The 26,157-nt window shown below is 37.7% G+C and overlaps 1 protein-coding gene across 4 annotated transcripts in view; it reads left to right on the top strand.

The window, feature by feature from the left end:
* The window catches only part of RAD54B (RAD54 homolog B), a 70,038-nt gene extending 47,563 nt beyond the window's left edge, over nt 1-22,475 (top strand). For all 4 annotated transcript variants that reach the window (XM_074352952.1, XM_074352951.1, XM_074352953.1 and 1 more), the window contains 7 exons: nt 4,366-4,505; nt 6,923-7,213; nt 10,878-11,053; nt 14,453-14,714; nt 16,231-16,297; nt 16,547-16,744; nt 21,243-22,475. In XM_074352952.1, the coding sequence (XP_074209053.1) occupies nt 4,366-4,505; nt 6,923-7,213; nt 10,878-11,053; nt 14,453-14,714; nt 16,231-16,297; nt 16,547-16,744; nt 21,243-21,460 (1,352 nt within the window). In that variant the 3' untranslated portion in view covers nt 21,461-22,475. The remainder of the gene's footprint in view (nt 1-4,365; nt 4,506-6,922; nt 7,214-10,877; nt 11,054-14,452; nt 14,715-16,230; nt 16,298-16,546; nt 16,745-21,242) is intronic.
* Nucleotides 22,476-26,157: the final 3,682 nt, after the last annotated feature.

The raw sequence follows: 26,157 nt of genomic DNA, 5'->3' as shown, positions 1-26,157 counted from the left end.
TTGTGCTGTATGCATACAGATTATTGCTGGCCAAAGCTTCTGGCCCAGACTGTCTGGAAAGGTGGGACTGACTGTGTGTAAATACATGAATCCTTTTCTGCCTACTCCTTTTTACCTTAAGGCCGAGACTAGAATTAGGCCTGTATAGCTCAGTGTAGCTTTTCTCCCACACCTTGCTTTGGGGTGAGAAATTAAAATTACTTTTAGGTAATAATAATAGAAAAATAGTAGATTCTCCTCTATTTGAAAATCAGATGATGTCCTTTAGCAGAAATGGACAGTTTTACTAATATTCTCAATTATAAGCAAATATCAATTCAACTAGCCTTACAAATTAAATTTAATATTTTTAGTAGAAAATGATTGTGGGTCGTCATTCAGAAGGACCCTCCTGATGGTGACTAGTGTTTGTTTCCTTTGAGGGGTTAGCGTTGCCTCCTTTATTCTTTAGCTCGTTTCTGCTTTCCTGTCCTTGTCGCTGCTGCATCTGAACTGTGAATTTAGGTGAAAACTGGCACTAATCACCTCTTACATTTAGACATACTTATAGTTGGTTTTTATCTCCTTAGAATTGCCTGAATAAAGTCTCCCCTTTTGTAGTGGTAGGACATCTCACTCCCAAGATGGTTTGTGTCTTATTATGGAAGTAACATTTGTTTTTGAGTACATGCGGTGCTGTGTGCTTAATAGGTGCTCAAAGACTAAGAATTAAGTGAAAGTAATTTGGTTTTGCTTTCTGCTGTAACAAAATACCACGGGCTGGGTGGTAAACTTCTTCAACAGCACAGATGTGTTTTGTCACAGTTCTGGAGGCTGGAAGTCCAGCATCAAGGTGTCAGCAAGTTTGGTGTCTCCTGAGGCCTCTCTCCTTGACTTGCAGATGACCACCTGCTCGCTGCGTCCCCTCTGTGTGTGCATCCCTGTGTCTTTCTGTCTTCTTGAAAGGATAGTCATCATATTGGATTAGGGCCCCGGCCTTACGAACATCTTTAATCTTAGTTACCTCCTTAAACGCCCTGTCTGTAAATAGTTACATTGGGAATTAGGGCTTCAACAGATGAATTTTGAGGGGACACAGTTCAGTCCACAGCATCTTGTTATAAGATGTTAGATATTCTTTCATCATATTATAAAAAAGAAAAATCTGAGTGAGATTCAAAGCAAAATTCTCATTAAATATCTACCACACACACAGATGCATACGTGGGTACATACACATATAGCTATATTATAACATGCTTAGAAACTAGAGAATGGAAATCACCCTCCAATCTCAATTTCTTAATTAACTTAGCATTTTGTCATGTTTTGTTACTCACACACACACACACACTCACAGAAGAAACATGCATGTGTCTTTATTCTTTATATATACACACACAAAATACATCTTTATTCAAACATGCACGTATGCACATCAAAATACACTCAATGTAAACATTTTCCTATGACATTGCATAATTTTGAAATGTGATGAGTATCTATCAGCATGTAATTTCTTTGTATAGACTCCTAGAAGTGAAATTACAGGACTAGAGGAAAGGTGATGCATGAGTATGTGTGAAGAGCTCTTGGAGCTTTTCATGGAGGTAGTAGACGAGGATACAGGTGTAGTTATTGGCAGTGTTCCATACTTGGGTTGGGTGGTAGACTGATGTCTCCTTAAAAAGTAAACAGTAAAACAAAGAAAAAGCTTTTATTGCTGGGATGGAGGTAGGGAAAGAGAGTTCTCTCAATTTCCCTTAGAAGTTCCACTTCCATCGCCCTGAAAGTAGTTTTAGTGAACATACCAACTTTACTTGACAGTCTTCAGTATTTCCTTTTTTCTTGTCACAGGACATTGCTGCTCGACTTTTATTAATATTAAATTATTTAGCTTCTTCTACAGGTTCTACTTAGTCTAGAATTAGAAAAGAATACTAGAAGCAGTGAACTGGGGACTAGACAACTTCCTGACATTTGTGACAACTTCTCAGACTGATGCTATGCTAGTGTATTATATTGGCTCTCTTGTAGCCACATGCCCCTTCTCTTCTTTTCTTTTCCTTCTTTTTTTCTTTTTCCTTCTTATTTTCTGCCCTAAATCCTTTTTCTTTTCCCCTTCTTTTTTTACAGTTCTTTTATTTTATAATCGTATTATTTAATTATTTTATTTTGGTGGGGGATGTGATTAGATTTATTTTTAAAGGAGGTACTGGGGATTGAACCCAGGACCTCATGCATGCTAAGCATGCACTCTACCACTTGGGCTATACCCTCCCCCCTAGTTTTCCGTTTCTTACGTTTTGCTTTTCTTTTTCCCAGTTTTGCTTTTGCCTCTTTCCCTTGTGTATCAGTTAGGGTGATTCCAAGTGCAAGTTACAGATACCTGGACCAGATATGCTTATTCTCACAACTGCGAGTCTGGAGCTAGGGCAGGTTCCAGGGGTGGTGGTATGGCAGCTGAACAGTGTTGTCAGGGATTCCGGTTCTTTTTGTTCTCCACTGTGCCATGTTTGGGGTTGACTTCATCCTCATGCTCCTCGCAGGTGACCACAGCAGTTCCAGATATCACACCTAGCAGTGGTGGTATTTAAAGGAGAACCAGGACTGGCTCTGCCTTTTGCTCCATCTTTAAGAGTGAGGAAGCTTTCCCAGGCTTCTCTCTGACTTCCTCTCATATCTCACTGGGAAGGATGGGTCACACACTCTTGGTGGAAGCTGTTGGTGCCCTCCCTAGCTCGCCTCTTCTGGGCTCTCGCCCTATCCCTAAGCTGCTGGGACTATGATTAAGCAATCCTGCCTTTTCTGGAGAATTATCATTGGTTGAGTGAGAGCTTCCTCTCTCCCTTGCGGCTTGGTCAATGAGTGACTCACATAGAGGGGTTAAAAATGCTAGCTCCTTTGCCTCAGGGTAATTTCAGGACCAACTCTATCATGCAGTTTTTGCTCTTAAGGCTCCTATAATTTAGCTCAAGCTAAATTGTTAGTTTCTTCTCCTGCATTTTCTGATTCCATTATTCCCTTTCTCCTGAGAGTACTCTCTCCATAAATCATGTGTAGCCCAATTCTTATCTCAGGTTCTGCTTCTGGGACCCCAAGTAAAGACAGGCCCTTTCTTCCATCAGTCATTGGCAAAGGGGATAGGATTACCAATTAGCTGGGGTTAATCATTTGGGGTTGGATGAGTGGAAGCCAACCACAATGATCCTTGTACCTTTTTCCCCTTTTTCCTTCTTGCTTTTCCCATTTCCCCTATTTTTATTAATCATTGTCATGGAAATTCTTTTAAGGGCTAAACAAAATGCATACCAATATAAATATATTTTCTTTAACTTTGTGATGTGTCTAAACAATTTGGAATTAACTAGATGTTTTAAAAAAAATTAGTAAGCATTGGTCCAACCTTGGGTTCACCCATTTAGTTTTGAAGGAAGTGATCATGAAACTCCCTAACATTGTCAAATCCATGTTGTCTGTTACTGAAATAAGTGCATTTTTATTTACTTCTTATTTGTATCTTTGGACAACTTTTTGTGGTCTGTTATTTAAAACTCATCTGAAATTATACTGTTCTACTATGCTGATTTATATGTTCATTTTATGTTATTACAGTTGTTGAAACATGCTAGTGTTTCTTTGAAAATTAGTTAGCCAGAAGTTATTGAGTATGTGATATGTGCAGGGTATGTTAATCCGTTACAGTCCACGTCAACCTTTAGGATTAGTGAAGATCCCAGTGTTACCCGATAACTTTGTCAGGTAATGATCTTAGGTGCCATTCACTGTGTCTACTAAATGTCAGGCACTTCACATCCACTTCCTCTACTTTTCATTGTAATACCACTGGGAAATTATTATCTTCCCTTCCCACTTTATTAAGTGAATAAAAATCCCGAGTTTAATTTAAAAGAGCTTAAGCAACTTGTCCAGAGCCACACGGTTATAATGACAACAGTTCACAGTTATGGAACATTTATTGTGCTCCAAGCACTGTTCTTAGTGTCTGAGTTTACTCCTTTGATTCTCACAACCCCAGGAGCTGCTATTTTTACCCCTATTTTACAGCTGATAAAATTGTAAGTAAGAAACTTGCCCAGGGTTATTCATAGAGTACGTGATGCAGGTGGGATTTGAACCCAAGCAGTTAGACTCCAGAGCTGTACTAAATAAGATTTTAGTTGACAGTTAAAACCAGAGTTAAAATTTTATATAATTATTAATTTTAAAAAACTCGATTAAAAAAAAAAACTTGATTTAGCTGCTCTTTCTTAGTTTGAGACTTTGCTTGTGTTTGATACTCTTAGGGTAGAGAGTACAAATTTCTGTAAAGACCTGATATTGTAAAGCACGAATTTGACCTTCTTATCACTTTTATCTCTTTAGGTACTCCAGTTCAGAATGATCTCCAAGAATTTTTTGCATTAATTGATTTTGTAAATCCAGGAATATTAGGCTCTTTGTCATCTTATAGAAAAATATATGAAGAACCCATCATTATATCAAGACAGCCTTCTGCTTCTGAGGTATGATTTATTTTAATAAGTAGGTTAAAAAAGAGCAGTATGTCTGGGAAAATTATCCATAACTTGGGTATTATTTTAATTTAGGAAAAATTAAATTAGTAGATTGAATTCTTTATTTTTCCCATAATCTTTCAATTCCTCTTCCATTTCTTACTTTAGAAAATGACATTATCACTTTAAAAAAAATGTATAAATAGGCACTTCACAAAGAATTATAAATGATAGTAAACATATAAAAATGTTCATCCTTATCCTGGTATTGAAAAAGTCAGCCAAATAACCATGAAGTAACTTTTGTGGTTTTCTACTGATGTTTTAGCTGGTTGGATTTACACAGTAATAGCAAGTTCCATAACTGTCCTCTTCTGGTGGAATATAAATTGGTATGATGGAGGATAGTTTGGCAATATATATCAAAAGTCTTAAAATAGGATATATGTTGTGGCCTGGCAATACCACTTTTAGAAATTTATTATAAAGAAATAATTATAGATGTGCTTAGAGATTTAGCTGTAAGGGTAAAAAATTAGAAACAAACTAAAGAAAACAAACTAATTAGAAATAAAATATTTGTAAAGACAGGCAAATGGTTAAATTAGATTCTGCGTGTTGTATGGGTACTGCATTCATTAAACCTAAAGTACTATTAATTCTAAGATGCACCATTATTTGTTGTACCAGTAAGGAAAACATTCTGTCAATTATAATGTTAAGAAGTCATTGATTGTGAAAGCATCCTATTATAGAGAAGTTAGAGTGAAAAAAAAAGTGAATCCCAGAATTAATACAGTACCATGATTAGTTAACAAATGTTTATTGAGTATTTTACATAATCCAGGAAATAATGGTTTATGCATAAATATTTGATATCATGGAAAATGTTTATGATACATTATTTAAAAATAAAGTCACATTCATTTATTTACCCAACACTTATATATTAGTTACTAAAAGTGGGCCAAATGCTAAGTGCCAAACACTGAGGAATATGATGGTAAGCCAAACTGGTTTCTTGTTCCCATGAAGCTTTCAGTTTGAGATCCTGTTCTGGTTACAAATAAAAATAAAAGTAGAACATCAAATATATTTGCATATTTATGTAACACAATTTTGAAGATATACAGAAAAAGTCTTGTCAGCATCGGTTTTTTCTGGTTGATGAAAGTTGGTTTTAATTTTCTTATTTTTGCATAACTATTTTCTGATCTTTCTTCGGTGGACCTATTTCTTTTGTAATAAAAATTGAAAATAATTTTAAAATATAAGGGAAATTTTCTATGATTTGTACAGAAACAATTGTGTACATATGGGATCTACTTTAAACTTCACTGTGAAGTTCTGTACACTCACGGATCTAGAGATTATCATACTAAGTGAAGCAGGTCAGACAGAGAAACACAAATATTATATGATATCATTTATATGTGGAATCTAAAAAAAAAAAATGCAAACCAGAAGTAGATTCACAGACACAGAGAACAAACTGGTGACTAAAGGGGAAAGAGGTTGGGGGAGGGATAAATTAGGAGTTTGGGATTAACATATACACATTACTATATATAAAATAGATAAACAACAAGGACCTACTGTACAGCACAGGGAACTATATTCACTATCCTGTAATAACCTATAATGGAAAAGAATCTGAAAAAGAAATATATATATGTATATGTATAGCTAAATCACTTTGCTGTACACCTAAAACTAATGCAACATTGTGAATCAACTATACTTCAATAAAAAAAGATTCTATATAGAGAACTTACTTATTTAAAAATTTTTTTGTTGAGGGGAGGTGATTAGGTTTATTTATTTATTTATTTATTTATTTATTTATTTATTTATTTATTTAATGGAGGTACTGGGGATTGAACCCAGGACCTCATGCAGTCTAGGCGTGCACTTTACCACTGAGCAGTAGCCTCCCCCATATAGAGAATTTAAAAATATATTTCATTCATACTGTATTTTGACTTTAAAAATGTACTATTATTTAATGAACAACATGTAATGATTCTGAAAGAATCAGCAGTGCCTCATGCTAGTAATTTCTTGTAGGCTTAGTTTTAGGATCAATAACTTATCAAAATATTTTCTTCCAAGAATTTGCTGTATTAGTTCTTTGCTAATGATTTTAAGACTATGTACCATTACTGTCTTCACATAAAAGTTTGCTTTCGGAATAATCCAGTTTGTAGATTACTTATTTCTAGTGGCTCTCAATGAAATTATGCTGAACATTGAAAGAGATCATAGTTGCTTTTTCTATTCTAAACTTATATTTCATTTCTTTTGTTAAAAAAAATCCAAAGGGAAGCAATTAGTAGATGGTTAATTATTATAAAATGCTTAATGTTCATTTTAACTGTGTGTGATTTTTTTTGTCTAAAACACTTCTAAGTCTGCTGCTTTTCCAGGAGGAAAAGGAGCTGGGAGAGAGAAGGGCAGCTGAGCTTACCTGCCTCACTGGGCTCTTTATCCTTAGAAGAACCCAAGAAGTCATAAATAAGTATCTCCCACCGAAAATAGAGAATGTAGTCTTTTGCCGACCAGGAGCACTGCAGATCGAACTCTATCGAAAGCTGCTGAATTCTCAGGCTGTCAGATTCTGTCTTCAAGGATTGTTGGAAAATAGTTCTCATCTAATATGTACTGGAGCCCTTAAGAAACTGTGCAATCACCCCTGCCTTTTGTTCAGCTCCGTGAAGGTAAGTAGCGTGTGAGGCTGTGTCAGGATTTTGAGCTGAGGATTCTGTGTCATATGAATCTAAGAGGGCACTTGTGAGTTTTCCACAAGCTGTGCCGCCTCTCCAGTGAGCTTCTGCCCCAGCGCTCCCCCAGCCCTGCTTGTTCCTCAGAGCGTGTTCACAGCCACTGAGCTGAACCAGCGATGAAATGGGTCTGAGGCTCTGCCTTCTGGAGTGTGTGCCCCGTGCCTTTAGTGCCCCATCTACTGCTTGGTCCTGGTTTCCCTTCCTGTTTTATATTAACATAGCCAGTCAGTTTCATTTGTTTCATGCTAGTAAATAGAAAGTTTATCATTAAAAATTACTTTTTCGTATTATAAAAGTAATACATGGTTGTTGTATGAAACTTAAAAAATTCAGAAAATCACAAAGAAGCCAGTAGAGACCATGTACTAGTTAGAATGTAAGTTGGTACAACTGGGAGATAGTTTGGCCATGTTGTATCAAAAACCTTAAAATTTTATGTATCGTGTGGCCTGGCAATACCACTTTGAGGAATTTGTTATAAAGAGATCTCCAGCCAGAGAAAACCACATTTTGGTATTAATAATCCTGGCTAGCACTTATTAGGCAGTTACACTGTACCAAAACGCTAAGTACTTTCCTAGTAGTATTTTGTTTATTCTTCACACATTTCTATAGCATAAGTGCTGTCATTACCAACCTCATTTTGTGGCGGGGAAACAGGAGCTCAGAGATAAGCATGTAATCTTTTTCTAGAGAAACTTAACTTCAATGATGCTATGCTTATTATTTAAAAGTCGACTGTTCTTTTTCACTAAATAAGTCATGGACATTTCCTCAAATTAGATGCTTTTTACAAATATGATTTTTAATGGCTACATAGTTGAGCTGCCCATTTGGATATTTAATGAACATCAGGCAGTGTGGAGCACGGTGAGAGTTTTCTGTTTTGGAGTTGGAACTAGGTATCAGTCCCCACTCTACTACTTACTAGTTCTTTAACTAAGGGCAAGTTTAACCATGGTCAAGTTACGTCTACGAGCCTTAGCCAGTCTTAACTGCAAGGCAGAGATGGTAACAACTTCCTGATAATGTTATTGTGGCAATTTGATGAAATAATACAGAAAGAGCCTAGCAGAATGCCTGGCTGTGGAAGTTGTACATTAACTATCAATACCCTGTTATCCCCAACTCACTTTTAATTTTTATTGTTTCATTTTTCCTTTAAACAGTAAAATTATAATTTGCAAGCAAAGCAAAAGAAAACTTGTGGGTGCCATTAATTATTTATTAATTAATAATTATTAATTAATTAATTACTTAGGGAATATGGTGTCTTACCAGAATTCTCCAAGTTTATTCCTACAATGGATTACATTTGCATTGTTTATCATAGGAGAAGTCAGCTTTCTGTAACTTTGCAGTAGACAGGATTATAACAGTTTATTAACCAACTTTTAAAGAAGCAGATTCTATACACAGTGATAAAAATTAAACCCTTTGGGCATAATGCCCAGCAGAAATAGAAGACAAAATATTTCCTTAAAAGGAAGACCCTTTGATGGCCCAGAATATACCACTTAACTAATAATAGGCATAGGATACTACAAACTTCAAATAGGGTACACAGTTTACAGTCAGAGATTCAGTAAAGCCTTCCCTCTAACATCATAGCAAACAAGGATTGATACAAAGTGGATGAAATGAGCCTCCACATATAAAAGTAAGTAAACTTCAAGCAGTGGCTTATAAATGTGCTCCTATTGAAAGCAGATTGTTTCCCAGGTTCAGTCAAGGTGATGTATTTCTCTTCAAGAAATATAGGTGGGATATAATAAAAAAAGTTTACAACTCACAACTGAAGGGTTGCATAAAGTCAGAGAAGAGACTACCCTGTCTAGTTGACGTGAGAAGACTAACTGATAAATCTCTGCGATGCACCTCCATGTGTCAGGCCTTCGCAGTATAAAGGCATTATCTATTAGTTGATTCTTAATTAGGGCTACATATTATAGTCTTCATCAAGACTATTTTTCCAGGCCTTGACACATTCGAGCTGATTCAGAATCTGAGAGTAGGACTCAAGCCGTGAAGATTCTGAAAAAGTTCTCCCAAATGATTCTGATTAACGTGTTCCTGGCTGAGAACTTGTGCATTAAGATCACTCATCTCCTCTGTATTTTGATTTAATATCCATCAGACAACTTTCTGCTGATGATATGGCTTCCCCATTGACCTTTCATGAGACAGAATGCATAACCAATTGATATAAATAGGTAGGTCTCATTCATAGGTCAATAAATTTATATTCTGACTTACTCAGTTTCTTAATTTGGTTAGTATGACTCATATCCCTAGAGTTTAAGCATATGCAAGTTTCTGAATATGAAAAGCTGTGGATTAGACTCTGGGTCTGTGGTCGTTGGATAACTTTGCCAAGGTGTATGCATTTTCAGAAACCTAGCCCAAAGCAGCTAGCAACCATCTCTCCTCTCATATATTCCAGTGATACAAATATCTTAGGGTTCCAACTATTTTTAATCAAGTAACTTTACCCAAACATTGCCCTATTTTGGGAATAAGCTAAATTAAAATTAGTACTTTGCACCCAGCTTTTTACACTACATGACTCACTGCCCTTAAGATATTTCTATTATTATTAAAGAAGGACTACAACACACATGAAATTATACTGGGGAATTATAAAAACACACACTGGGGAATTATAAAAAAAAAAAGTATATAGTTAATTGCACAACTAAATAAATTCAAAGTTGAAATGTATTGTGTAACCATAAAGGTTAAGACTCAATGCCCCAAAAAGGGTGGCTATGAGTAATCAGATGGAATTTGCATTCGGTCCTCGAATATTTATAGGATTAGGATAATGGGGCAAAAAAATGATGACACATTCCAGGCAGCGGGGAGTAGGCTGAACAAAGTTTTCAAGGACAGTGATAAATCTGGTAAATGTGGGCGAGAATGAGAACTGCCAATCCCAGAAATTTAACCTAAAAAAGCGATGCAGTCATTAATAAATGTGATCTCCAGTTATGTGTTCACATGTCAGCCAGTCAGTTTTGGAGGGGAAATTTCAGAGGGTGGTGATAATCTTTTTGGAATAAAATTGTTCTAAAAACTATTGGTAAAATAAACTGTTTTAAGTAGGAATACATTTCTGAGTTAACTTCTTGGTAGAGTTGTTTCTTCTTGCAGAAGAAATTGATAAGACTGAGTCAACAGTTGTGCTTTGATTTTGATTATCTAGGAGGTACTGTGTGAGCCCACAAATCAGGAGATAAAAGTAACGGCAGGGAAGGAAGAGAGATGAGGTAGCAATGATGAGAAGTCTCAGGGTTTTGGAGAGGATAGATTTCCTGGCACTGTTTGCCCTCTCTTTTCCTCTCCTTTATTTCTCTGCTCTCCGCCTCCTCCCCCCTCAACTACACACAGGCAGTGATACTGCACTTGTGGGGTTCAGGGAGCAGTAATCAAAAGTGACCAAATTGTGACCTATAAAGATTTAGATAACAATTAGATTGGGCTTTTCAGGTAGCTATTAATAATCTTCAGGTTTTTTCCCATAATTTTAGCATTTTTTCCCTCCCAGATAAAAAAAAGATAAATATGAACCAGCATTAATAATCATCCTTTTGAATAGGAAAAAGAGCATAGCTCAACTTGGGATGAGAATGAAGAAAGGCATCTATATGAAGGTTTGATCAGTGTGTTCCCTGCTGATTACAACCCTCTCACGGTTACTGAGGATGAGTCAGGAAAACTGCAGGTGCTGTCAAAGCTCTTGGCTGCTGTCCACGAACTTCGTCCTGCTGAAAAGTAAGAGGTCAATTTAACAAATGGCTTGTAAGTGTTGGTGGAATTTTGGCTTAGGCTGTGTCCTTACTGCTTCCCCTCCCTGCCTCTTTTTGAAAAGAAGAAAGCATTAAAAATAAGTTGTTTTCTTCTTTGGGCACATGGTCAGCTCCCAGTCTTTTGTAAACTTAACATTAACAATGTGCAAGTTTTTACTTAAGAAAAACTAAATGTAAAGTAAATACATATATTAAAAAAAAAACCTAGTGATGTCTTGATACATAATACCTAACTAGTTTCTTTATCTCTTTCAGAATCCTTTCTTCTTTTCCTGTCCCTTAAATGCTGGTACTTCTGAGGGTTTTCTGTTTAGCCTCCTTCTCACTCTGATCACCCTTCCTGGCTTATCTCTACTCTCCATAGTTTCAACTATCATCCATGTGGTAGTAATTATAAATCTGTATCTCTAGTCCAAGCCTCTCTTTTTCTTTTTGTTTAAAGGGCATCTGAATCTGTCTGGATGCCCTGTTGGACCTCAGTCCTCACGTGTCCCAAACCAGCTTCATCGTTTTGCTATTGCAGGTTTCATCCTTTTTCATCTTTCCTTGGCTTGGTGAATGGTACCATAGTGAAGCAAAAAGTCCTCGTCATTCTAACTCACTTTTCTCCTTTACTTTCCTGATGTCATTAGTCACTACATTCTATTGATTTCATTTCTTAATCTCAGGAATCCTTTCTGATACCAAGATTTTTGTTTTGGTTCTGTAATTACTGATTGGATTATAATGGTCTCTTATAAACTACTTCCCTCTTACTTTCAACCACACTGCATATCAATGTTGCCCTAAATTATATTTCCTAAATACAAACGTGAACATGTATTTTCTTAAAAATCATTCAAAGATTTCCAGTTGCCTTCCCGAAATTTCTAAACTCTGTAGCACATTAGAAATCTCTAAACTGTGTAACTCTTGACTTCGTGACCTGGCTGGTACCTCCTTTTCCAGCCTCATCCCTCTTGACTCCTTCATACCTACCATGTGGTCCAGTCATACCAGACTATTTGCAGAACCTACAATTTGTTCTGCTTCTCGCCCTCTCCTCTCGCATGGTACAGGTTCCTGTGCCTGGCGGACCTCCACTTCTCATTCATCTGGCCAATTTTCTCTTCCTTAAGACTCAGCTCAGATACTTTCTCCTCTTGGAAGCCCCTGGCCTCATCTTAAGTTAGATGCCCTTCTTCTGTCCTCCTTTAGCATCCGGTACCTCCCTCTGACGGAGCTTTTCTCACAGTATGTGGGACTCACTGCCTCTCCTCTATGTCAGCACCTCTAGTGCAGGGGCTGCGTCTTAATTATCTTTGTAGGAGGTATTCAGACTGTGTTTGAATTAAGTAAAAAATACATACAAAGGATTGCAAAGTAATTATATTTAATTGTCAAGAAATCTTAATCTCTTTGGAGCATTTATAGTACCATTTGACTTATGTGAATGTTTAGATTTATTTTTCATAACAATGAAGTGACTAAAACAAGGAAACTTTCTATGAACTATTTAGTACAGACCAAAATCAGCACAGGTAAAAGGAGCACGAAGCAGAGTCCAGGGGAGACCAGAAACACGCTTCCAGCTGTCCTCTCCCACTGGAGTTATATGGACAACACTTAATTTTCCTAGAACTGGTGAGTGATAGCACATGTGGAAAATTGTCAACCAGAGCAGTTTACTTGAGCCTTGGTGTCCAGAGTTTTTGCTGGAGGTCGGTCATGTAGGCATGGAGCACCCCCGTGACTGATAGTTGCTCAGTCTCCAACCCTTGCAGAGGTCAGACTGGCCCAGGGTCCCCACCTGAATCACACTGTTAGCACAAACTGTTGGGTGTGACCCAAAGCCCCAGGTGAACTAAAATGCTCTTATTAGGCAAGATATTCCAAGGACTTAGAGTTTATGATCATTCTCTTTTTAATTTTTTGAAGGCCCTCCATACTGTAGCAATTTTTCTTCATTCCTTATGCTTTGAATTATATTCTTGATGTGCCTTAATATGGGTCATTTTTTCATTTATTGATACAGGAACTTTTTAGTAGATCCTTTTAATCTGAAGACTCTATGTCTGGGAAATATTCTCTTTCTCAAAATGGTTTCTTTCTTTTGTTTTCTTTTGAATTTCTGTCAGTCATACATTGAACCTTACGGATTGATTCTCTAATTCTTTTATCTCTTCTCTCCTATTGGTTATCACTTTTCCTTTTTAATCTGTTTCCCAGGAGACTCTTTTCTTATTTTCTTCCAACTCTCCTGTTAAATGTTTACTTGGCCTATCATTTTAAATTTCCAAGATAATTTTTTAGTATCTTGATCTTTCGTGTTGCCTCCTGTTTTTTTGAGTGCTATCTCTTATTCGGGGCTATTTATTGTTTCCGTAAAGTTGTCTTCTGTTTCCTCCGTTGCTCTGTTTTATTCATGTTTCTTTGCTACTGTTAATTTGTTTTGGTTTCTATTTTTTGCATTGGGGACTTGCTTTAAATAGCTGGTGACCTTTGGTGTCCATTTATATTTAAGAACAAGATGGTAGAATGTGTGCATGGGCAGGGCTTGTGGCCTGGTGGCCCACAGTGGGTAATAAGGTAGCGAACTGGCTTTTTAATTTGGGGTTTCCTTATCTGTGGACCTTTTCTCTGCGGTCATTCAAGTAAATCATTCCAGAGATGAATCTTCCAATGTCTTTCTTGGAGTGAAATGTGAGAGGGAAGCCTGGTTGCTGGTGTTCTGGGAGAGCTGGCAGGCAAAGGAGGCTGGGATCTTACCGTCGGGTATGCAGACTTTCCTTCTGGTTTGTAACTATATCCCTGCCTTCTAGATTTCCCTGGTCTAAGTTTCTTTGGTTTACTTTGTCCAGAGAATACACATGCTAGTTGAGAAAGAAAAGTCACTTGGTTACATGGGAGCAGGGCCTGGATTCTGCTTACCAGGACTCGTGTAATACAGCTCCAGCCTAAACCCCTTCCTTCCGAGGGGCCTGTATGAGATTCTATGGTGTGAATGAACAGGTACTTGTTTCTTACTGGAATCTCCCTCTTTGGGCACTTAGGTTTCACTTTCTCTGTGCTCCTAAGAAGGTTACCATTCTACTATTCTCTGTTTTTAATATATAAATGTCTCCTTGTCTCTTATTCTCCTACTGTTCTTAAGGTGACCTCAGAGAAAGAAAGGAGGAGTCTTTACTATCTTAATACTGGAAGTGTCTTAGATATTGCCTTTAAAATTGAATTTGAAGGAGAATCTGTGTTTTAATTGTACAAGATCATTGTTGGATATTTGATAAATATCAGTGATAATGTTATTGTGGTATTTTCTTTCAGTTAAAAAAATCTAATATTGCTGTTAAATTGTATGTAAAGATTGTTTCTTTTTAATTGACAGGGTGGTGTTGGTATCCAACTACACAAAAACCTTGGATATTTTACAAGAAGTATGCAAGCGTCATGGATATGCTTGTACAAGACTTGATGGACAAACGCCAATCTCTCAAAGGCAGCAAATTGTTGATGGCTTTAATAGTAAATACTCTTCTGATTTTATTTTTTTGTTAAGTTCAAAAGCTGGTGGTGTGGGACTTAACCTTATTGGAGGGTCTCACTTAATTCTCTATGACATTGATTGGAATCCAGCCACTGATATCCAGGTAGGACTGTTTTATGCATTAAATAAACATTACAGAATGTCTGTTGGGGATACAATGGCTGCTGGGGATGTGAAGATGATGGTGTGTAATGACTGCTCATATTGAGCCCTTATTTTGTATCAGGCACTCTGCTAAGTGCTTTCCGTCTGTTGAGTCTTCACAACAATCCTAAGTGTGGAAACTATAAGCCCTGTTTTACAGATTAATATATGGAATCTTGTTCTAGGTCTCATAGCTTGTAAGAGGCAGAGCCAGGATTCAAACCCAGTCATCTAATAAGCTCAAATTCACTGTGTAGTTGGGCCTTTAGAATGCTCATGACCATCAGGGGGAGAAAATAGAGTGTGACAAATGTTGTATGATCAATCTTTGTATAGGGTATAGTGAAGGTACAAAATTGGCTTATTTAGGAAAATATTTCAGAAGAAGCTTTTGGTTTCCTTTAGAATGTAGTCCATCCTCATGTGCTTTGAGATTTCTACCTAGAGATTTGCACCTCATATGGTACCTGTGTTAGGCGACCTGGAGACAACTCTCAGGTTCAGTGATTCACTAGGACTCACAGAATGGAAAAAACCAGCTGTATTCATAGCTAGGGTTTATTACAGTGAAAAGATACAGACATTTACAGCACAGGTAAAAGGTGCATAGAGCAGAGTCCAGGAGAGACCAGGAGCAAGCTTCCAGCTGTCCTCTCCCACTGGAGTTGTATGGACAGCATTTCATTTTCCTAGAACTGACGAGTGATAACACGTATGGAATATTGTCAACCAGGGAAGTTCACTGGAGCCTTGGTGTCCAGAGTTTTTGCTGGAGGTCGGTCATGTTGGCATGGAGCACCCCCGTGACTGATAGGTGCTCAGTCTCCAACCCCTGCAGAGGTCAGACTGGCCCAGGGTCCCCACCTAAATCACACTGTTAGCATGAACTGTTGGGTGTGACCCAAAGCCCCAGGTGAACGAAGATGCTCTTCTCTGGCAGGATATTCTAGGGGCTTAGAGTTTGTCTTCTAGGAGCTGGTTGAAGGCCAGACTTTTCTTTGGAATGTGTGGGGTTTGGACATCAGCCTTTTCCTGTATAGTACCATTGGTAAGTCCTGAAGCCACAGGGATCTCCCTAGAGCCTGAGCTGATTAGAGGTATCCTAGGGATCCTTCGGAGTGAATCATTAACTACTTGGACTGAGAATAACCCCCCATGCCCTCACTATGCCTAGTTCTCTGCGTTCTTGCTGTCCAAACTCACTGTCCCATTTTCTGATGCAGACAGACCCCTCTCAGTGTTGTGTAGCACCTGCAGCTACCCTGTGGTACCACAGTGAGTGCTCATCCGTTCCTTTCTTTATCCCAGGAAGGAAATACGAAGCAGAAAATGCTTAGCTATGCCTGGGCTTTGTTGTTTTAAGCTATAAGTGAAATCTAGAATTCCCAGTCTTAAATGTATTAATGTAAGTTGCTTATGTGGAAAGGGTTCTTAGTTTCTGCTGTCCTCTCAGAATTCTCATTTATATTCTATAGGCAATGTCTAGAGTGTGGAGAGATGGTCAGAAACATCCTGTACATATTTACAGACTCCTAACCACAGGTAATGACCCTTTAGTGTGACAAAAAAAGGTATTCCCTTTAAATAATTAAAAAAAATTTTTTTTGTTAATCTGTGCTTCAGTATTAGGAATACCGTTATGCTGTTAACCAGTATGCTAATAAACATATTTTACCCTACGAAAATAACAGATGTAGTTCCCTGTGACTATACTTCAATTAAAAAAAAAAAGTAAAAAAAAAACCCAGATGTAAAGATCTAAAGGAAATGTAATGATTGCTTTCTCTCCAGGTACAATAGAAGAAAAGATCTATCAAAGACAGATCAGCAAGCAAGGTCTTTCTGGGGCAGTTGTAGACCTAACCAAGACATCTGAACATATTCAGTTTTCAGTAGAGGAACTTAAAAATTTGTTTACATTACACGAAAATTCACATTGTGTTACTCATGACCTGCTTGACTGCGAATGCACAGGAGAAAATCGTACAGGTTAGTTGCATTCTTATTCTTTTATGATGGTAAAGTTAATTTGTCTGTCTTTAGGAGATGAAATGTTTTAATGTAGAATAACTAAAATGTTTACCATTTGCATATATTAACTTTCTTTTTCTCTCAGGACATAGGGCAGCTGCCACATGGGTATTTGAGAAAATTTTAATTAGAAACTTATTCTACCAATTCCGCTTATTTCCGAATCAGTTATGAAAAATTTGACTTACTTGGTAAAATCTTTCAAATTCTGGTAATAATGACTTCAGAATTAGAAAAATGTTTTTAATCCTTATTTCTATTTCACAAAAAACATACACTTGATAGAATAAGCCTACTGTTTTTTTAATTTTGTGTAGGACTTAATCCTAATGGGGTCGTACTTTCTGGGGCAGTTAGCTTGGGCCACCATATTTCTCAGTACTTCACGATCTGCTGGTGCTGCTTAAATGAAGCTGAAAGCGTCAACCCTCTAGAATTAACACCATTCAGATAGGAGCTGGCTCAGGAGAAGGAGTTGAGAGAGCAATGTCCAGTAGTTGGAAGTCACTTTATAAATTGTATGGAGATAGGTTTAAGAAGTGAAACTGTGCAAGACTGACACGGAAGAATTTATATTTATATGATCCACATTGATCTTCTGTATTGTATTTTTTCTGTTTTAATAATTTCTGCTTTTATTATCTCTTCTCTTTTTCCTTGTATTTGTCTATTTTTCTAGTTGTATCCTTAGCTTAATGATTTTTAGTCTTCTTTTCAAAAAATGGGTATTTAAGGCTGTACATTTTCCTCTAAGCTGAATCTCAATTTATGCAGTCTTTTTATTATTCAGTTCTAAGTCTTTTTTATTTTCCATTATGATTTCTTCTTTGGCTTATGAGGTATTTAAAAGTATGTTTTAAAAGGTATTTTAGTTTTTGTTATTGTTTTGTTATTTAGTTTTGTTATTTAATTCTGGCTGCTGCACTATAGTCACAAATATGGTCCCCGTGATAATTGATTTCTTTAGTAGCTCTGGAGATTTGGTGAGTGGCCTGGTATGTGGTCACTTTGTAAATGTTTTTCTTGTGCCTGAAAACTATGTATAGTCTCTTAATTACTTCATTTAGAGTTCTGCTGTATTAGTCACATTTTCTGTTACCAAATTAATTTTTTCTTATTTTACAGATTTAAAAATTTACGGAATTAACTGATAAATTGGTAATATCATAGCTCAGCTACTTAAAAATACAAAATATATATGGTGAAATTTCTGCCCATAATACCCTGATCTGCCTGGTTTTTAGCCTTGCTATCCCATAAGAAACCATCAGGGTTAGTTTTTGTATATCCTTCTAGATATATTTTTATGCATGTGCAAGGTACCCTGAATATATATTCTTGCCCAGTTTTCTCCCCAATAAAGGGAGCATAACGTGTATAGTTCTGTTCATTTCTCATTTAACAGCATGGCTTTACATACCACTACAGAGTTTCCTCATTTTTTCTTTCCCTCAGCTCTAATCCTCCATTGTGTGAAAGACCATAGTTTATTTATCTGACCCCACAGCTATATAATTAGGTTCTTTCCAGTCAGTATATACCTTTATTCATACATATTTTCCATATATTCAAATATCTCTATGAGGTAAATTTTCAGTGTTGCTGGGTCAGAGAACACGAGCATTTGTAGATATTTTGACAGGTACTGCTAAAATGCCCTCCACTGGGGGTTGTAGCATTTATACTACTTGTCCACAGCTTTGCCAGTTTAGGATTATCAAGTGTTTGGGTTTTTGCCAGTCTGATAATTTAAAAAATAGTCTATCGGCTTAGTTTTAATTTAATTTTCTTTTCAGTGGAGTTGAGTATAAATTTTCCTATGGTTAAGAGCTTTATTTCCTTTATGTGAACCGTCTGCTCAGATTATTTGGCCACTTTTCTGTTAATAACCTAAGTCGTTGTTAGACATTTCTGTTAATTGAAAGAAATATGTTAAAATCTTGTAGTATGACAGTGGGCTTGTCAGTTTCTCATTCTGTCAATTTTTGCTTTATATATTTTAAATCTTTGTGAAATCTTTTCATTGTTGTTTATTTTGTTACTTGCAGTGATTGCTTTATCTCTAACGTCTTTTGCTTTCATTTTGTCGTTAGTTGATCTATTACACTGACTTTCTTGTGGCTAGCATTTGTCTGGTACGTCTTTTTGCATTCTTACGCCTTAAATCTGTTCGTGCCCTTCAGCTTTAGGTAACTCTCTTGTAAACAGCAGGAGGCGGGGTTTTCTTTTTTATCCAATCTGATGTTCTCTTTTAACTATAGCCTTTAGTCTGTTTCCATTAATTATAATTATTTGTGTATTTTGATTCATTTCTGCTGTCTTTCTGTGTTCTTTTTCCTGTTTCCCCCACAAGGGGCTATTAGTAGTTAAGTCTCTCATTCTTAGACTTTTCAGTGTGTTTGTTTTGTCTCTCTCTTAGGTACTATCTTTGCTGGGTGTGCAGTTCTAGTTGAGAGGGTTGTTTTGTTTGTTTTGTTTTATTTTTTTGGCCCTTACTTTCAAGATACTATTCTTCTGTCTTCTAGATTCTCAAAGCAATCTTGTCATCTCTTTTCTTACAACCTCAGTTTTTGTATCTTCTGCTCTGTTTGGTTCTTCTCTAAATCTTCTAACTCCTTGTTAAACTCTCACTGTGTTCATTCTTTTCCCGAGTTTGTTTAGCACCTTTATGATTATTACCTTGAATCGTTTATTGGGTAGATTGCTTATCTCTGCTTCTCTTAGTTTTTCTTCTGGAGTTTTGTCTTGTTCCTTTGTTTGGAACATATTCCTTTGTCTTCTCATTTTGCCTAATGCTTTGTGTTTATTTCTATGTATTAAGTAGCTTGGGTTTTTCCCAGTCTTGGAGAAGTAACCTTATATAGGAGACATCCATTGGAGCCCATCAGAGCTGTATGCTCCAGGGGTGTTCCCTGTGTGGGCTGCATGGTCCCTTCTGTCGTGATGGGGCTGACTAATGCAGGTGCCCTGGACGGTGGGCTGGCCTGGCCTGGCTGACTGCCAGGCTCACCTCGTGTGCTGGTGCTGGCCTGCTGGTGGGTGGGGCTGGGTTTCTGCTTGTCTAGCTCTGGGCCCACGGTTCCCAGGACTGTGTTGGCCTGCTCGTGGGTGAATGAGCCCCTGGTTCTAATAGGCTAGAGGGAGGTCTCCACAAGGATGCTTGCTAGCACCAGTGTCCTGGTGGGAGGCCGAGCACCCAAAATGGAGGTTCCCCTGGGGAATCCAGTTACCTTCTGCTTCTCCAGGAGGCTTTCCAAGATCAGCAAGTGAGTCTGACCCAGGTTCTTTTCAGATTCCTGCCTTTGCCCTGGGACTTGGAGCGTGTGAGGTTTTACATGAGCCCTTTAAGTGTGGAGTCTCTGTTTCCTGTGGTCCCCCAGCTTTCCCATGGACAAGTCCCACTGGCCTTCAAAGCCAGACGGTCTGGCGGCTCATCTTCCCTATACAGGTGCCCCAGGCTACAGAGCTTGATGTGGGGCTCAGGCCCCGTGCTCTGTGGGGGGAGCCTCTGCATTTGTGATTACCCTCCCATCTGTGGGTCACCTACCCAGGGGTGTGGGTCTTAACTGCATCTCTGCCCCGCCTACCCATTTCACTGTTGTTCTTTCTTTTTATCTTTGGTTGTGGGGAATCTTTCCTGTTAGTCTCATGTCATTCTCGTAGATAGCTGTTCTATAAATATCTGTAATTTTGGCGTGCCTGTGGGAAATGGTGAGCTCAGGCTCTTCCTACTTTGGCACCGTGGCCACTCCCTCACCCTCAGCTCTTAATGAAACAGGTCAGCTTCTCCTGTTACACATGCTCATGGTCCCCTGTGTCTTAGCTTCATACCCTTAGCTCTGTTTGTAATACAGCTCCACATTTCCTTATCTTCAATTTTGAAATCTAAGAAGCTTGAAAGACCAAAACTTTTTTTCCCCCTTCATAAATCTGCAACAGTCTTATTCAGTGCCAAAAACCTTAGTTGGATTTATGTGAATTTATCAATAGTCTTTTATCTATTTCATACAACTATTCATATGACTTGCACTATTCATATGACTTGCTGCAGAATATTAATGAGTTTGATTATGGAGTGTTATCCCACGTTGTTCCAATTATTTTCTGAATTTGGGAACATATCTGGCCCCAAAGGCTTTAAATAAGGGACTGTGGACCTGTAATAACACCCCTTTGGATGGTTATTTGTTGAATATATATTTCTTCCACTAGACTATAAGGTCCTTGAAGTCAGAGACCATTTTTCCTTTTGTTCACCATTTTGGTTCCCATTGCTCAAATCAGCACACAGTAAACACTTTATAAATATTCATAGAAGTAATGAATTAGTCGAATTTGTTTATTTTAACATGAACCATGGTGATCGAATGTAATAAATCACATAAACTCATTATATAATAAAAAATAGGATATTGAGTGACCTAAGTAAATTTTCTCATTATTTTACTTATTTCAGGTGATTCATTGGAAAAATTCCCTATCTCTAGAAATTGTCAGCTTGGTCCACAACAACAGAAGTCTAACTCCCTGAAACCTCTCTCCATGTCACAGCTGAAGCAATGGAAACATTTTTCTGGAGATCAGTTAAATCTTACAGATCCTTTTCTCACAAGAATAAGAGAAAATGTGTCATTCTTTTTTCAGAATATAACCAATCAAACTACTTCTATATAATGAAATACTACTTTATGACATTACCTTTTACCCTTCTTTAAAAAATCTAGTAAGTAAGTAGAATTTTGGGTAACAAATATATTTAATTATAACAAATATATTTTAATTACAATGTATTTTTGTTGCAAAATGTATCATACTTTTGATACAATAGTCAAAACTTTGAGTTGTTTAATTTTTGGTATATATTCTTAAATATTGAAACATTAAAAATATACTTCTATCATCCTATAGTTGTTTATTAATAATTCCATAATTGATACACTTTTATTAAGTACTTTCTAAGGAATTTTCTTAGGAAATATTAAAAAGTGGTAAGCCCAGTCTCTGTCTTTGGGAAATCTAATCTGATTAGGAATACTAGACATGGATGTGTGAGATGATTGAAAATTTTGATAAGTTTAAATTATAGCTCAAGGGAGAAAGAGAATCAGAGACTAGGATTACAAATCTGAAGATACTGGATGTAACAGTCACTGCAGGGCAGTTTGGGTGAGAATGGCCTGCAGGTTGTGGAGGGGAGGGAGGGATACTGGGCACTTCTAAGCCCGAGTTTCTAATCTGGGACCTCAGACTCCTGGGGCCTGACATGCAGCCTGTAAAGCCGTGCATGTCCACCAAGCATCGCTTGTACACTAGGTAATGGTTCACCTACCATTCTGTCCAGGGTTTCTGTAGTAATCTGGACATTAAAAACAGAGTTTTAATGTGCAGAGCAAGCTTTAGAAGAATGAGGTCTGCAGAGAGAAAGGAGTTACTCATCCAGTCTCCAATGGGGCTTCTGTGATCAGCTTTTGCTTCCTTTTAGGAAAATTTCTTTTAGACTGAATATAGTCTTGAGGCGTCAAGTAAAGAGTCAGTTACATATCATCAAACCTGAGTTCTTTAGCTATGTAGTGCCAAATGTAGCATACAAATGTAGTGTGCGTTTGTACATCTGGGGTTCATGAACTGGCAGTTTGGGGACCAGATTTGTCAATGAAGAAGCAGTAAACTAATAAAAAGCAAAAATGGTGTTGCTTGGCCCTATGTATACAGAAAACTTTTTAAAAAAAATTTTTTTAACTTTTTTTTTATTGAGTTATAGTCATTTTACAATGTTGTGTCAAATTCCAGTGTAGAGCAGTTTTTCAGTTATATATGAACATACATACATTCATTGTCACATTCTCTTTTGCTGTGAGCCACCACAAGATCCTGTATGTATTTCCCTGTGCTACACAGTACAATCTTATTTATCTATTCTACATTTTGAAATCCTAGTTCCTTCCCTCCCCCCACCCCCTTGGCAACTACAAGTTTGTATTCTGTGTCTATGAGTCTGTGTTTTGTATGTATGTATGTATGTATTTTTTAGATTCCACGTATGAGCGATCTCATATGGTATTTTTCTTTCTCTTTCTGGCTTACTTCACTTAGAATGACATTCTCCAGGGCCATCCATGTTGCTGCAAATGATGTTATATTTTCGGCTTTTATGGCTGAATAGTATTCCATTGTATAAATATACCACATCTTCTTTATCCAGTCATCTGTTGATGGACATTTAGGCTGTTTCCATGTCTTGGCTATTGTAATAGTGCTGCTATGAACATTGGGGTGCAGGTGTCATCCTAAAGTAGGGTTCCTTCTGGATATATGCCCAGGAGCGGGATTCCTGGGTCATATGGTAAGTCTATTCCTAGTCTTTTGAGGAATCTCTATACTGTTTTCCACAGTGGCTGCACCAAACTGCATTCCCACCAGCAGTGTAGGAGGGTTCCCTTTCCTCCACAGCCTCTCCAGCATTTGTCATTTGTGGATTTTTGAATGATGGCCATTCTGACTGGTGTGAGGTGATACCTCATCGCAGTTTTGATTTGCATTTCTCTGATAATTAGTGATATTGAGTATTTTTTCATGTGCCTATTGATCATTTGTATTTCTTGGAGAATTGCTTGTTTAGGTCTTCTGCCCATTTTTGGATTGGGTTGTTTGTGTTTTTCTTATTAAGTCGTATGAGCTGCTTACATATTCTGGAGATCAAGCCTTTGTCGGTTTCATTTGCAAAAATTTTCTCCCATTCTGTAGGTTGTCTTTTTGTTTACTTATGGTTTCCTTTGCTGTGCAGAAGCTTGTAAGTTTAATTAGGTTCCATTTGTTTGTTCTTGCTTTTATTTCTATTGCTTGGGTAGACTGCCCTAGGAGAACATTTTTGAGCCTTCACACTTCTTGATCACTCCCAACCCAAAGCTATTGGCCTCTGTTTCCCAACACTCAAGGCCTCTATCCCAGTGACACCCTGGTTGACAAATGCAATGAACTCTTTTCAGTCTTTATTTTGGCTTCTGTTTACGTTAGGTATCGGTGAACTTCTTGAAACTTCCTTAATTTTGATTAAATGATTAAATTAATTTGCCATTCCACAAGTATTTTTTGATATTGTCTTAGAGGTTACACACATCACAATAAAATAGGCAAAATTTCTGCCCGCATTGTGCTTTCATTCCAGCACCGTGAGGACAATATGCATATGTAATATTGCACGTGGTGAAAAGTGCTATGAAGGAAAATAAGCAGAGGAAGGGAGATCTTAAACTAAGTGGGGATGGGGGTTGCTATTTATATGGGTTGGGCTTATGCAGAGACCTGAAAAAAGTGAGGTGGAGAACCATGACATTCTCTGGGAAAACTGTTCCAGGCAGAAGGAACCTCAAGTGCCAAGGTCCTGAGTCAGGTGAAGTGGGGTTTGACATATTCAAGGAGCAGCCAGAGGCCATGTGGAGACAGTAAGAAGTGCAGTAAGAGAAGAGGTGAGAGGGGTAATGGGAGTGGCGGAGATCAGGTGTTATGGGGCATTGAAGACCCTTTTGAGGGCTTTAGCTTTTACTCTGAGGGAGATAGAAAACCACTGGGAATTGAGCCAAGGAAAGACACGATCTGAGCTGCTCCGTGATGAAAACAGACTGTGGTGGAACGTGGGATGGAAACAGTGAGATGAGTTAGGGGGCTGTTGCCTTAATCCAGTCAAGAGGTGTTGGTGATTTAGACCAAGCAGTGGCAGTGCAGTGCCAAGGAGTGGTTGGATTCTGCATATTTTTGAAGGCAGAGCCAACAAGATACCTGAATGGATTGAATGTCAGGTGTAAGAAAAAGAGATGATATTAGAATCATTTGGAATGATCCAAGGTTTTGGGCCTGAGCCGAAGGAGAAATGGAGTTGCCAGTCCCCTTGAGAGGGGAAGACTGTGAGAGGAGAGGTTGTGGGGGGATGTACAAGTCCAGTTTTGATTATGTTGAGTTTGATGTGCTTATTAGACATCCCGTGGAAATGTCAAACAAAGCAGCTTGGTATTTGAGTTGAGCTCAGAAGCATGGTCAAGGCTGGAGATAAATTTGGGATTTGTCAGCATAAATGGTATTTTTAAAAGTCATGAGATTGAATGATATTAGCTAAGCAGTAATTGCAAAAGATATAAAACAAGTATGATAGTGATAAAAATAATGGCGAGTATTTATTAAGTGTTTTATTTCTGTGTTCTGAATGCTAAGCATTAGCAACCTATCAGATAAGGTTAGCATTGTTGTAGATGAACTGAGTTCTCCCATCTGTTCAACGATATGTCCAAGGCAGTTTTGAAACTTAAAGGAAATATGGCCAGCGAGTTAGAGATATATTATCTTGACTGCCTGCATCAGAATTCCTCTTAGTCTTTTTTTAAATTGAAGTATAGTCAGTTACAGTGTGTCCATTTCTCCTGTACAGCATAATGTTTCAATCATACATATACATATATATATATTCGTTTTCATATTCTTTTTCATTATAAGTTACTACAAGGTGTTGAATATAATTCCCTGTGCTATACCGAAGAAATTTGTTTTTATCTATTTTATATATAATTTGTAAATCTCAAACTCCCAATTTATCCCTTCTCATCCCCTCCCGCCCCTGTAACCATGTTTGTTTACTATGTCTGTGAGTCTGTTTCTGTTTCGTAGATGATTTCATTAGTGTCTCCTTTTTTCTTTTTTCTTTTTTTTTTTTTTCGATTCCACATATGAGTGATATCATATGGTATTTTTTGTTCTTTCTGGCTTACTTGACTTAGAATGACCATCTCCAGATTCATCCATGTGGATACAAATTGTGTTATTTTAGCTTTATTTGGAAAAACACCTATTAAAACTTTGGTGAGCCTCTCAAGACCTTGGGTATTGGTTGCTGTCAGAGTGTAAAAGGGTAAGTAAACTTTGGAATTTTGGAGACAATCTGAGAGGGAAGGATGAGAGAGAAAAATGAGAATATGGAGGGAGACTGGGTCTGGGTTAGATAAGAGAAACTCCCTGTGATGGGAACCAGGGAGGGCATTTCAGTTACAATTCTTCTCCATTTCGTTGTTTGCTACGTAGTATGCCAGGAACCCTCCCTTCATCTCTGCCCTGCCCTGAAGTCTTGCTGAAATTTCAGAAGAGGCTGAGCTTTGTTAGGGAATTAATGTGAGCCAGGACAAAGGCAGCATGCATGACCCAGGAGCCCAGAGGCTGAGAGGCACAGATGATGGTCAGTCCTTGGAAGAGAGGAAGGCTTTTGAACTGAACGGCCGGGGACTTGTAGCTACGAGTTCAGACTCATTGAATCCAGGTGTTAAAGGGTACCCAGTTACCATCAGGGTTGCGTATAAAAAGCACCTGTTCCTGTGATAGATGCTCAGGTT

This window comes from Camelus bactrianus, chromosome 25 (genome assembly GCF_048773025.1).
Source record: "Camelus bactrianus isolate YW-2024 breed Bactrian camel chromosome 25, ASM4877302v1, whole genome shotgun sequence".
Classification (NCBI taxonomy): Eukaryota; Metazoa; Chordata; class Mammalia; order Artiodactyla; family Camelidae; genus Camelus; species Camelus bactrianus.
Note: the sequence above shows the minus strand (reverse complement) of the source record. Positions and strands in the feature narration are given on the sequence as shown.